Source organism: Cornus florida, unplaced genomic scaffold (genome assembly GCF_030987335.1).
Source record: "Cornus florida cultivar Cherokee Brave unplaced genomic scaffold, ASM3098733v1 CherokeeBrave_3.0.0_Hap2_Chr06, whole genome shotgun sequence".
NCBI lineage: Eukaryota > Viridiplantae > Streptophyta > Magnoliopsida > Cornales > Cornaceae > Cornus > Cornus florida.
Genome location: NW_026775576.1, coordinates 97,785,117 through 97,799,217, shown reverse-complemented (window position 1 = coordinate 97,799,217; position 14,101 = coordinate 97,785,117). Strand labels below are relative to the sequence as shown.

Here is a 14,101-nt window from a genome sequence, read left to right as displayed (position 1 = left end):
AAGGTTGTTTTTGCAGACGTTTGTGATTGTAAGCTTTGTTGTCATTGGCATGGAATTCTCAACGCTTTTCTGGAGAATTTAAATTGTCATTCACATGCTCCATAGGATGCCTTTTTATGATTGATCAATGCGCAACTAAACCAAATGACATGCCCAATACTATTCATGTATGTGTGAATATAACTATATGTCCTAAATGAAAATTTGCAAGTACAGAAAGTGATGACATAATTTTTCTTTTTTCCTTTTCTTCTCCCAGAACACCCCCATAATTCAACACCGGACACATAAAAATTCCCGAGACCCAAGTAACACAAAAACAAAGAAACAAACAAAAACGAATTCCAAAGGGATTTGAAAATAAAGGAAAACCAAATACTTAACTAAACAAAATCCTATTCTTCACAGAAAAACAAAGTAAAATCAGAACTATTTATCCTCAGGATGGTGATGAGAATCAATGGTCAATTGAAGTTCAAACCAACTCAGTGGGATGAATAACAAGAATTTTATAATTACGGGTCTTAGATTTTTATTATTAAATTTATTTGGTGACATTTGACTGAAAGGCTAATTAAAACCCAATAGATCAAGGAATTACAGAGAACTCACAAATTGATACACTTCATGCAGCATAATCATCATTAACATTTTAAAACCCTACTGTTAAAAGAAGAAAATTAGAGAAATACTAACCTTGTCTTTCACTTCTAGTAACGAAACCCAAACCCCAGCCAGAGATTACGGAGAGAAATATAGAAGAATATATATTACTTTAAACGGATGCAGGGTGAAATCGCCACATGAAGTTATTTTTATCATAATTTATCCTAGGTATACGCACCCCAACATTTCTACTTGCACTCCACTTGCATTTTTCCTTAAAATAAAATTACAAAAAAATCTCTTAACTCATTAATGATCCCCCTTATTTTAAAATATCATAATTATTCTTTATATTATAAACTTTAACATTTTTTTAATATTTACTCTCTTTAGTAATTTTGTTTTTTCTTTTTAGGATTTGTTAAAAGAGATAATTTACTAAACACATAAAACTTATTTTTGGGGCCTTGACAAAAAAGATAATAACACTTTTTTCGGGTTTGCTTTTGTGTGTATTATATATATATATATATGTATTTTAAAAGTTAGTCAAAAGAGAAAAGTGTTTTTTTATTATGGCAAAAAGAAAATTTATTCGATTGAGATAATTTTTCCTTTTTTTTTTTTTTGGGTTCTTTGTTGTTTTTGTACTCTTTTTATTTTTGAGTCCCGTCAAAATAATAATTTATTTAAGAGAGAACTTTTCCGGTTCCTTTTTTTTTTTTTTTTTTATGGGTACTGTTAAATCAGATCATTTTTTTATAATTTTTTTTTTTTTTTTTTTTGGGTTCGAGATGTCGAAGAGACAAAAAAAAATATATTAAAGATGGAAGAAGGAGGCCGGAGAGACTAAATGACTAAGAAAATAAATAATTATTCACTTATGAAGTTAGGGTTAGAAGAGTCCTTTTGTTTTAAATTGAAGTGCAAACATAGGAAAGTAGAGATGCACCATTAACTTTCTTATGGTTTAACATCAAGGGCATTTTGCAAAATAAAATAAAAAATTGTAAGGGGTTATCTGCAAATTAATATTTGTTATAAATTGGATTTTTTTTTTTTTTTGTCAATTTCTATTTAAATAATAACTCTATTTTCTAAAAATACCCAAAAAAAAATTCTGGGTTTTTTTCACATAAAAGATAAATATTATTCTTTTAAAAATAATTTAATTGTTTAAGAGTAGAATAGATATTCATTAATTGAAAACAAAATAGTAAATTAATTAATCTAAAAATATTTATCAATAAGAAAAATTGTTAGTATTTATTACTCTTTCAAAAATAAAAATACAACTCATAGAATTTTCTTTTTCTTTTTCTTTTTTTTTTTTTTTTCTAAAAACAATGTTTTGGTATTTCGAATAAAAAATTGGACAACATATTATTTTTCATTAAGTATCATTGTAATTGACACTTTTAATTTTGTTACAAAGAAATATATATATATATATATATACACACACATATTTGGAAGTTATATCATATCATATATATTGATCAGAGAATCATGGATAGGTCAAGTCTAACTTTTGCAACTAAATTTGGCGGGCCTCACAAAGTCCTTGTGAGTGTTCCGCTTGGTATGAATCAGACTCGGTATATATCATCGCTACTCTGTGGTATTGTTGCAATTCTAAGGATCGGAACAAAGTACAATAGAACACATTAGCAGGGGCGGGGGGCGGCTGGATGTTTAGGCGGCTTAAGCGCTTGCTTAAGGTCTCAATCAATAAGAAGGTTCTAAATTTTTTTTTTTTTATCCTTCTTAAAATTTTTATTTCCTTTTTGTCATCACTCCAGTCAATATAAAGGTCCCAAAATTTGTATTTTCTTATATTTTAACTTTTAATTTTTTTTTTATTTTTTTATATTATAACCTTCCTAAAAATGTTATTTCTTTTTTTATTATTAAACTCTACGCAATAGAAAGGCCTCAGTTTTTTTTTTTCCTTTATATTATAATCTCAATTTTTTTTTTTATTTTTATCGATTATTAGAGTCTATCCAATAGAAATTTAATAGATGACAAAATATTTCTATCTTTATCTTACCCTTTTTTTTTTCTTTTTTTTTCAAGAATTTGTAAAACTTTTCATATTCTTATTTTAACTTTTATCTTCTTTTTTTTTGTCTTTCTTTCGTATTTCTAACATATTTTTTCTCATTTTTTCATTAAATATAAGTCGTATACCTCTAAGATGATAAGATCAATTATATAACAAGAAAGATTAATTGGATTAACTATATATACTAGATATTAAAATGCCACTTTTATATTTTTCGTCTAAGACCTCAAATTATATTAAACCGTCCTGCACATTAGACAACATGTCACAAGACAAGCATTTTCATTATTTATTCATTCATTACAAAGAAAACCTTTACTTTTATAAGGTTCTCTTACTTTTCATAACTAGTTAACTACCAACATCAACAACCGAAAAAAACAAACAAAGCAAAGCTTAGACCAGCCTTATTTCACTTAGTCAAGTCTGCGTTACGTGACGGAAGTCTCAGGCACACTGTTGTCCGTATAACTAGTTTTGGGCATTCCTGAGTTGTTGAATGGTATCAGGTGAAATCTTAAAGGCCTTGCCAAGAACTTCATCGGGAATGTTAGAACCAAACAAGTTCTTAGGAAGAGCCACATTCCCAGCATTAGAGCTTCCAAATGCGGAAACAACCACAGCCTTGTTGTTCTTGTCGAAATTAGCTTGGTAGTGAGGCAACCCCTTGGGGAACACAAACACGTCACCCTTTTGCACCACATTCTTGTACAACTTCCCATTCCCATCCACTGTGCCCACCGTCAACGCCCCCTCCACCACGAACAATACCTCGCCCCCTCGTGGGTGGGTGTGGGGTACGTTGACCGAGCCCGGTGCAAATTCAAGGAGTTCCAATGAGACACCTTGTCCATTAAGAGCTGGGAATTCCTTGATGGACACAGACTTGCGGCCTAGGCCTGTCGTGGAAGAGGGTGCACCGCCTCTTAAGCCGGTGTAGGTGAAAAATACTCCGTCAACTTTGCCCTCATCGGCACCTTCTGGTACAGCAAAGTCGGAGATCAACTCGGGGTCAGCTGCTTGGATGGCGGTGATGAAGAGTAGGGCAAAGGTGGCAAGAAGGGCAAGTGAGTTGGCCATGTTTTTGGAAGCTGTCTCACTATGGGGTTTCTTCCTTTTTTTTTTTTTTTTCTATTTTTGTGGTGTTGCCTGAGTTTAGTGAAGTTGCCACTTGGGTATTTATAAGGGAAGAGTGCGAAGTGGTTGTCCTCATTGGAATGCATTTTGGAGGTAAACTTTGTAATTTAGTGGTAGTTGGTTTCATTCTCATAGAGCACCTTTCTTCTTTAGAATGCACAAATTTGGAATTAATGGAAGATTAGTAGGAATCAATTATGGTAATGCGGTCAAACACCCCAAACACAAAAGACCACCACTCAATAATGTGACTTTGGGCCAAATGTAATTGGGCTTTTACTTATATGGTTAGGTCCACATTACTCCATGAATGGTGGGCCTGCATCAGGGCCTTCATAAGCCTTGCTCGCAATTTGTTTTCTGACTGACTTAAGTAGGTTACCCTCCCTTTGACTGTAGGTTGTAATCTGGGCTCGGCCCATCTTTCATTTATTTTTTATTGGGTTTTCCAAGTTCGCCTACCCATTTGTCCTCTCTTTGGGGGATTTCAACCCGACTTGAACTTCTAAGGAGTCACTTCCATTTTAGGTATGAAGTATGAACACTTTATTTATATGCAGCACATGTTCTACGTTTAGAATAAATGGGTATTGTTATCATTGGGACTGGGGAGTACCGAATAAATACTTTGGATTTGAAATTGTTTGTACCCTTTTTTTTATTTGCGACACTTAACCTTTAAAGCTTTATTTTGAAAAATAAAAAAAATACCCTTTACAAAGAAGGGTGGAGGAAAAGAGTTTAATATCAGCTTAGTTAAGACGCAATTATAGAAATAATAAATAATGAGTTGATGATGAAGAAGTGAATTAAGAAGCGGAAGCCAAAGGGCAGTAAAGTAGGTACGTTGTTTCGTTTCTACAAAAGTGGGATTGATTCGTTCAGTGCTGCCCAAACAGTAGATCTCAAAGTTGAATGTGCACAGGGAAAAGGATTGGGGTAGGGGTTGGAGTTGGGGGCCCATTTTATCAGAAAAATTAACTTTTACTCTTCAGAAATTGAGGACAGTGAAAGCAAACTAATACACAATCATATATGTATGTATGTGTATGAGATTGATCGGGAAAGAAGAATCAAATCAGCAATTTAAGCTTCATGAAAATATACAATATTCTCTTGTAAGCGTTTAATCTGCTCTATCATTGAGAAAGCCAGTCAAAAGATTTTATGGAAAACCCCTGCTTCTATTTCCATGTATTTATTTTTTGAATAATTTTTTACTTTTATTAAATTTTATATTTCAGATATGACACCGAACAGGCCTCAGTTTTGGGTCAAGTTTTTCTTGATTAGAATGACTATACGAGACTTAAGTGATTATAAAATATTCATAATTTTACAGTTATTTGTACGAGACTCTCGTGATTATAAGATAGTGATTACACGTTAATAGTGATTATAAGGTAGAGACTTCTGTGGTTACACATTAGTAAAATATATATATATATATATATATATTTGATGAGATAATTATAAGAAATTAATATATAAATTCAATAATCAATGCATCTAGATCATCTCCTTTTTATAACCACGGAGTGTTGAAAAAAAAAAAAAATACTGTAAAAATTGCTACACTTAGCATGGCACATCTAAAATAATGTATCCATGCTAGTTTAAAGCTATGAATAAAGGAGTACTGTACCCTTCCTTTTTTTCCCGGTGAATATAAAGTAGCGCCTTTTTTTTACTGCAAAATAATTTGTCTAAATCAGTTAGTGAAAAACGTGTCAAAAAAAAGGGACGCCCAAAAGTACTCATTTTGGTGAAATATGAGACTAATTTAATAATTTTCACATATTAAAAGACATTCACATTGAGGAAATATAGTTTGATGTAACGTTATCTAATGTTTGAGGAGACTTTTTCAATTCATAAGCAAAGACTTTTTGTGATACCCAAACAGCGTTTTTCATGAAAAATATCTGAGATTGTGTAGAGAATCAATTGAAAGTTTTTTAGAGGAAAATTTCCTCTTTTTCTTTCTATAAAAATTGATTTTCTTTTTACTCTTTCTTGATTTAGTGAATTAGTTTGTAGGAGGCCACATAGCTTCTGTGATTTTTCTTCTCATGTGAAAAATCGTGTTGTCATTTTTCCTGTCTCTTGTTCTTAAACTAAGAATTCAAAGGCTAGTTCCATTAGCAATACATGAGATATGACAAATTACAATTACTTAAACTAAGTTAAATGATTATAGACAACTCAATTAGAAACTAACATTACGAGATTCAAGGCTATTGAATTAGAAATTAAAGTAGTTAAGAATAAATAAAAGATAAAGATATGACAAGTGCCATGTAATTGTAAACCATATGAAAAAACCAAGGACATTTTTTTCTTGTAAATTTTTAAAATTATCTCCTATTTTCAGAGTTCTTAGATACGTTATAAATCATGGAAGCAAGCCGACTCTCTTCTATTCGTCTCGTTCTTCTCCTTCCATCCATTTTGTATTAAAAAATGCCAAACGTTTTGCATGGAATGGAAATTCGTGACATATAAATCACAATCGACTGTGCGAAGAATTTGGGCTCACTAAATCTAATGAACTTGAATCCTCTCTTGTGCACAAGAAAGGGTTAAAATTTGTGGCGATCTTGTGAACGGGTGTGTGTGAGTGTGTATAAGTAGTATTAAGTAGTATCAGTAAGCTACCACACCGAGGCGAGGTACAGGTGTATAATCTCACATTGTTTGGGTGAGGATAGAGCAAGTGTTATATATAGATTCAACACATTCTATAATATAACGGGTTTTAAATCCGTGAATCCACAAAACCCCAGAGTTAAGCATGTTTAACCTAAAGTAGTACCACGATATGTTTCTCTCAATATTGTATCTGATTAGGGTGGGAGTTGCTACAAATGGTATCAGAACCTGACTCAATCGAAAATGTGGCCAACGGAGACGTTGGGCCCCAAAAGGGGGTGATTATGTTCACTTTGTGGACGGGTGTGTATAGGTGATACCAGTAAGCTACCATGTTTGGCGAGCTACAAGCATTCTGTGGATGGGACAAGTGTTGCTTGAATCTTACATCGCCTTGGTGTGGATGGGGTGTTCTTAACCTGAATTAGTACCAAGATAAGTGAACTCATGTCTCTGAATGGAAAAGGCAAAAGCAAACAATATCCTATCTTACTATGGTGGGAGTTGTTAGGGGTGTCAATTTGTGTTCGCGGGTCGTAATCATGTCGTGTTGTGTCGATTTAAGGGTATTCTACTAAACAACTCAACCCAAACACGACCCGTTTAATAATCGTATCACGAACTCTTAACACTAACCCGACCTATTTATTAAACGGGTTATACGTATAACCTGTTTAATGATCCGTTTAATAAAATCAAATATTTTATTATTTAAATTATTAATAATACTCGATCAAATATTAAATACTAGAAAAATATAAGTTTTAATTCAACCAAATTACTAAATAATTTCTAATTTACAAAAGAATAAATTATAAGATAAAGATAGTTATTTTGAAACTTAAATATAAATTTGTTTATGACACGTATAGTTAATTGGTTATAAACAAGTTACATAGGTTGAACCCTTCGACACAAATACGATACGATTAACTAAATGGGTTAAGTGTGTCAACCTGTTTATGACCCGAACTGTCAATCCAAATTTGTTTAACTCATGTCGTGTTCAAATCGTGTTGACGAGTCGTATCAAATTTTGCCACCCTTAAAAGTTGTTACAAGATCACTCCATCTAAATTAGAATTCACACTATTTATAAAAATCACAATTCACATGGAATCATCTATACCTTTTATATATACACAGATCCTTTAATTTTTTCATATTATTTAATTTCTAAATTAGAAGTCACACTATTTATAAAACTTAGAATTCACTTGGAATCATCTCAACCCTTTATATATACACTGATTCTCTTCCCATATTATCTGATTTAGTACCGCCTATCAGAACTAAGTATTGTCCTTTCCTTTGCACAACATAAAATATGTCAGATTATTTCTATTTCCAATTATTCATCTCTTAACATCTTTACATAGAGTCTGACATTTATAGTTCAACCAAATTAATAGACATTTATAATAGTGTATCACCTTTTGGAACAAAGCCCAGCCGTCGGAAAACGGTCCCCCTCTCTCTCTAACTTTCTCTCTCTAACCCAGCGTCGTCTTATTCCTTCTGCTGCTCCCTTTCATCAGAGTAGCGAGGTGCTAGCTGCCTCTCACGATTACAATGTTTCAATAAGTATGTTTTGTGGATTTTTTTTTATCCCGTTTTTTATTTTGTTTGGCTAGTTTTGCTCATATTTGGTTCATTTTTAACTCGCATGGGTGAATCTGTTATTTTTCTCCGATTAGATTTTTGATATGGGTCGATATTGGGTTTTTTCGTTTAGATTGGATCTTTTTCTCTTTGATTTGATCTTGTGAGGGGTGTGTGTTGGAGCGCCTTGTGGCTGTAATTTTGGAGCGATTACCGTGACGATAGCTAGACCTTTGAGTTTCTCCTATTTGCTACGTTCTTTCATGATGATTCCGTTTGCAGAATTTTGGACACTGTTTCCTCCACAAATCTAAAGTTTGTTCTTCATTTTATTTACTTTGCTTCAAGATTTATATACCTTTTTTTTACTTGACTTGATGCCTATGTATTGTCGCTTTAGCTTGGCCTTTGAACCTATGAAAAAAAAAAAAAAAAAAATTTAATAATTGACATTTACATTTAAAACATGAAATTAGCACTTTAAAATTATAATAATAGGAGGAAAATTAGTCCGAGACTTCACTTCTAATTATAAGTGCAACACACAAACATTGGCATCCGCTCAGTTAAAAAAAGTATCTTATATATGATAATTGAATTAGTCGATCATCAACAACTTAATTGTCCAAACAAACATATAAATCATCAATTCATTTCTTTGTAAATCATAGTTACTCTAATTAAATCATTCGTTTCCATATGACAAATTAATTATTTTATGGTAAAAGAAAATAAAAATCAAATTTTTATAAAGTTTTCTACGAAAATCGTACTGTATTATACATAATGACAAAAAAAGTAAAAGAAAAAGAAAGATAAATACGAGTATTATTATTATCAAAAATCCAATTCTTGTCATACAAAAACTAGAAACAAGTACAGTTAGTTCAATTATTACGATGGTCATCTGGTTTCTCTCAACCCTAGAGAGAGAAGTTATAGTGTGTGAGAGAGAGAGAGTGAATTGAGTGTGAAGTTGCGTGGAGTAAACCCCCATCTCACACATACTCTCTCTTCAACGTAGAGTGTTTGGCTTTGTTGGTCTGATTAGAACCTGCACAGGCCTGTCATATTTCATATTTGCAGGTTTGGAGTTCATCATAACCTTTCATTTCATCACTACCACATCACTTTCACTTTCACTGTTCTCTCTCTTTCTCTCTCTAAACGCCAAACATCTCTCTATCTCTAGTAACCACCATCTCCACTTTCTTTCTCTCTCTACGTAACTTTTCTCTCTCTCTAAATATAGAATAGTCTTAGTCATGGCGGAGCGATTTGAACCTTACCATGTCCCACAACAGAGCAGGAGAGAGAAACTCAGAGAGGTCGTCCAGAACCACCCCCGATGCGCAGAACACCTCCAAGAGTGCACAGGTTACCCCCCTCTCTACGATCCATCCGATTTGCTAACTTGCACCAGCCTCCCCAACCAAACCACAAGCTCAAGTAGTTGTGGGGTTGTTAAAGGCGAGGGTGTGAATTTGATGGGTTATGTTGGAAATTTCTTCAATGTTGCTTCTTCGTCATCAGCTTCCACTTCACACCATCTCTATATGGACCCACAATCGTCTATTCACATAAACCCTAACTCGATTCAAGATAGTATGAGCAACAACCCTTTTCTCTACACCCCTCAAAACCTTAGAGTTCTTGATCAGTCCTTTCATGGTGGTGAAATTGTGGTGTCTAAACCAGAAGCTTTGTTGATGACTCATGAGTCGGTTAGTACCAATGGGCAAGGGTTGTCTCTGTCTTTGTCTTCACATCATACCAACCAAAGCAAACTTCCTCTGAAAATGATCCCACAGAGATACGAGTCTTCAATGTTGAACGAAAAGCTTACACCTGGTTGTGGGTATAATTTTCCGGCCACCATTTGTGGTGGTGGTTTGTCTTCAAACGACATATCGAGACCGAGTTCAGTCCCTCTCGGTCCCTTTACTGGTTATGCTTCGATTTTGAAGGGTTCGAGGTTCTTGAAGCCTGCAGAGCAATTGCTAGAGGATTTTTGTGATGTGGGTAGGGGAATTTACGCAGAAAAGATTAGTGTGGACTCGAGTTTGGTGGATTCTTCACTGGAAAGTTTAAGCGGAACTGGAATCGCTGATGATTGGCACAGTTTCGAAGATGAGGGCGAGCACCGGAGGAAGAAATCGAGGCTAATTTCGTTGCTGGATGAGGTATAAATGCTTCTCTAACTTTATACAATCTTCTTGCGTGTTCTCTCACTTGCATTTCTAGTTAAATGATCTTTTGTATATGAAATTGTTCAATTTAGGTTCTACTTTTTAGCTATAGGATGCTGATTAATATTGGGTCTGCACTCGCACTCATACTGTATTAATTTTAGGTATAGTTTTTTACTTGTTTTTAATTTTTCGAAACTCGAGTTTCTTATCATTGGGTCTTAAACTATGTGTAAGTATCTTATATTTGTTTTGATTATAATGCTTTGATGTGATTTGGCATTCCCTCCTTTATTGATTCCTTAGAGCCAAGTGACCAATATAATTAAATAAGTTGGGAAAAAAATATAATTAACTGAGTAGCATTGTTTATCCAGTGTTGGTTTTGTCATTGGCTCATTGCTAGTTCCAGCATGCAGTGTGTGGTGTTGCATGAAGGAGTGGCAAAAGAAATGCAATCCAACTTTAGTGATTTGTGATTGATAAATTCTTTGTAATTTATTGTTTGCTTAATTGTATTCTATGTGAACTAGATGCTTTTGTTTTTGGAGTGTATGGTGTTAGATATCATCTTTTGGAGAAAAAGGTTATAGGAGGGAATATATGCACAGAGATTGGTGCCATAAAGTGTCTGACAACATTGGAAAAAGTTCTAGTGGGTGAGTCTGTCAGTAATCTGGGGGGTGTAATGTGCATAAAGTGATTGAAGGAATGCATTTGAAAAGATTTATACTCCATAAAAGTACGCATGGAATGTATGCTTAGTCTGCCCCTATTTTATTTGCATTTTGCCTTTACAGAGGAGTGAATTGGGATTTAGTGAGTTAATGAAGTTTAACATTTGAGAGAAGATAATTTTGCCTATTTTTTGGTAAGTAAAAATTTGTATAGAAGGTGAACTGCAGATCAGACCGGTGCAGTCTTGGGGGACTGCAAGGTAATCACTTGCAAGGTCGAGATAGGGAGTCAATTGCTAAGTAATGACTCACGAGGTGGAAATGGCAAGGCAATCACTTGCTATATTGAGGTATCGAAGCCCCCCTTGACCCTAGTATGACACAGAAGGTCGATGTCATTGCTGCCTCCATAGCGTCTACATGGAAAAAGGCTGTGTGCATGATACTTACAGTAGGAAGGCTTATTGTGTGGATTATAGAATGAAAGGTTTCACTGGGCATGTCACAGTAAGCACTAAGCACTTGTAAATAATGTTAGTAATCACCTTTGTCATCTGAAGACTTCCTTGTTAGAATGTCCTAAAATCTTTCCCGCTAATAAAATCTTGGCATCAAAATAATTTGTTTGGTTTTATATTCAAGCATGAAAGCATCTTTTACTCATTTGTTTAAGGCACAGAGCGAGATTCATTGATAAAATAACCAACTAATGTTTAATCTTAACTTGATATTCTTAGTGTTGTGATGCTTTTACTTTTTAGGACTGTTGATGATGCACTAAGCATTATCGATCTTCAAATTCTGATAGAAATTTGTTTATGCGTGTAAAGTAAAGCTAAAATTATTTTTATTCTAATCAAATTAAGATGGTAGATGTTTCTGTAGAGCAATAAAGGAAAAGGGTTGATATTGTGAAAAGTGTGTAGTATATCGATAATATTATGGTATTTCATTGATTTAATGGATCAAACTTTTCAACATATGGCAGTTTAATAGTTATTTATTAAAAGAATTTGCCAAGTTACCATTGATTAGCGCATTAACTAGTTTTCTAACTGCAGTTATTTAGTAAAGTATGATATATCAGTCCCGCTGGTGAATTTTGGCATCTGCAATAATTTGTTGACCACTTTCTCATCATTCTCATCAGGTCTACAAAAGGTGCAAGCATTATTGCCAACAGATGCAGGCAGTTGTAGCATCATTTGAATCTGTTGCTGGGCTTGGCAATGCAGCTCCGTTTGTGAATTTGGCTTTAAAAGCCATGTTTAAACACTTCAGGTGCTTGAAGGATGCAATCACTGACCAGCTCCAGTTCACTAGGAAAGCTCATGGTCATGTAGGCTATAGAAAAGATGAAACTACAAGGTTTGGAAACTCCAATATAGGTCTTTATAGCCCAAGAACAGTTCATAACTTGGGATCTCTTGAACAGCAACCTGTTTGGCGGCCCCAAAGAGGACTTCCTGAGCGTGCTGTCAGTGTGCTCAGGGCATGGTTGTTTGAACACTTCCTGCACCCGTAAGTGAAATTATTTGCTTAATCAATAGACAAATCTTTGACATTCTTTTTTATCATACTTCCTGAAGTAATATACTCTCAATTTTTTTTTCTAGTATCATCTTTATCGAGAAAAATCATGGATATGTCTGAATACATTAGCATAATTGTTACTGTCTAATGTTTCAGCTACCCTACGGACACGGACAAGCTAATGTTAGCTAAACAGACTGGTCTCTCACGTAGTCAGGTGAACCACTGTTTATTTGCAGGCATCATCATTGTTAGGGTTAATTTGCAGCCAAAATAACTTCAAGTAAAATGCACCCAATCCACCAACACTGCACAATTGTTTACATGGGCACTCACTTCTTATAGTATTTCAGTAACATCAATATTTGCTTTTATTTTAAAATATATTTTTATGTTTTTATTATATCAAATTGGAGTGATCTTATTGATAATGCAAGTCGAAACCAGGTCTCCAACTGGTTCATAAACGCAAGAGTAAGACTTTGGAAGCCAATGGTGGAAGAAATACATTCACTTGAAACAAGGCAAGATCAAAAAGCTTCGCAAAGGGAAGAACAACTTGTCGACAGGCCAAGTGATCATTTGCCTACAGCCAACCTGTGTGCGTCTGGTAACCCATGTACCTCTATCCAAAGGGCTGAAGACCTCTCATCTAGCTGCACCAGAACTGAATTTCTTGATGCACCCATGGAGAGTGAGGAGCCAATGCATTTATCTTATGACAATTTGTTGCGTCATCCACATGTCAGTGTCGGTTTGAGCTCTGCAGGTGGAAGTAGTGGTGTCTCTTTAACACTGGGTCTCCATCAGAATAATGGGATTGGTTTATCTGAACACTCTCCGATTAGTGCAGCTCACCAATTCAGCCTTGATGCAAATAACGAGCGGTATATAACAGGTAATCTTGGAGCACAGAATCAGCGATTTGGAAGGGACATTATTGGAGGGCAACATTTTCATGATTTTGTTGGCTGAAGATATCATTTTCTAGGGCTGTCTTCTCTAGATAATCTAGATAACGTAATGAGAAGGGCTGCAGTTGGTGGACTCAAATCAATCTGTCTGTTTCAGACATGATGAAGTTAAATGGTTGCTCCACTCTGGTGGTAGAATGTATAGTCATAATTTTTCCAAATTCACTCTTTGGGTATATATACGTATGTGTTCTACTTTTTCTAGATGTGTACACAATCGAAATTATTGCAAGGACGTTTACATTTTGGTCGCGAAATTGGAATCCTTTACTTTTTCCTTGTTTTTTGTCACTGTAAATCTAGACTAGGTTCTTTGGGAAGCCCTATTACACTCGTTGAGGAAGTACAAGACCTTGTATTTGCCATGCTTTCCGTTTTCTTTTTCTTTGTTATTATATAGTTTTGAGCACTTTTAAGTAAAATTCTTCCAGTTTGTTTTGATTTTCACGTCTGGACCGTTTTTTCTTTTCAGCAAAAGAAACACATAATTACATAATTTACCTGAATGTATATATATGTTATATATACTGTATGCACAGACACCTATCTGAAGGATCCATTTTGCTTGTACATTGATTTTTGTACATGATATAGTGTTGTATTTAATTTTTAAATAAAACACAAATGAATTAAGGCCTAGAGACCATTGATTTGTATAATGAT

General features: G+C 34.2%; 2 protein-coding genes across 2 annotated transcripts; one reads left to right on the top strand and one right to left on the bottom strand.

The window, feature by feature from the left end:
- Positions 1–3,145: 3,145 nt before the first annotated feature.
- Positions 3,146–3,754, bottom strand: LOC132314681 (germin-like protein 9-3). The gene has a single exon (XM_059813512.1). It carries the CDS (start codon positions 3,752–3,754, stop codon positions 3,146–3,148), a length of 609 nt encoding a protein of 202 aa, XP_059669495.1.
- Positions 3,755–8,949: 5,195 nt separating this feature from the next.
- LOC132313201 (BEL1-like homeodomain protein 9) lies at positions 8,950–13,717 on the top strand. Its single transcript, XM_059811884.1, has 4 exons — positions 8,950–10,248; positions 12,082–12,452; positions 12,621–12,681; positions 12,912–13,717. The coding sequence occupies exons 1-4, from the start codon at positions 9,331–9,333 to the stop codon at positions 13,437–13,439; spliced, it is 1,878 nt and encodes a 625-aa protein (XP_059667867.1). The 5' UTR covers positions 8,950–9,330; the 3' UTR covers positions 13,440–13,717.
- The last annotated feature ends 384 nt before the right edge of the window (positions 13,718–14,101 follow it).

Bases quoted from the DNA above. Each gene is read 5' to 3' on its own strand.
- LOC132314681 (XM_059813512.1), bottom strand. From the start codon at position 3,754: ATGGCCAACTCACTTGCCCTTCTTGCCACCTTTGCCCTACTCTTCATC.
- LOC132313201 (XM_059811884.1), top strand. From the start codon at position 9,331: ATGGCGGAGCGATTTGAACCTTACCATGTCCCACAACAGAGCAGGAGA. The intron at 12,453-12,620 runs GTAAGTGAAATT...CTAATGTTTCAG, and splicing joins TTTGAACACTTCCTGCACCC to CTACCCTACGGACACGGACA. The intron at 12,682-12,911 runs GTGAACCACTGT...AGTCGAAACCAG, and splicing joins CTGGTCTCTCACGTAGTCAG to GTCTCCAACTGGTTCATAAA.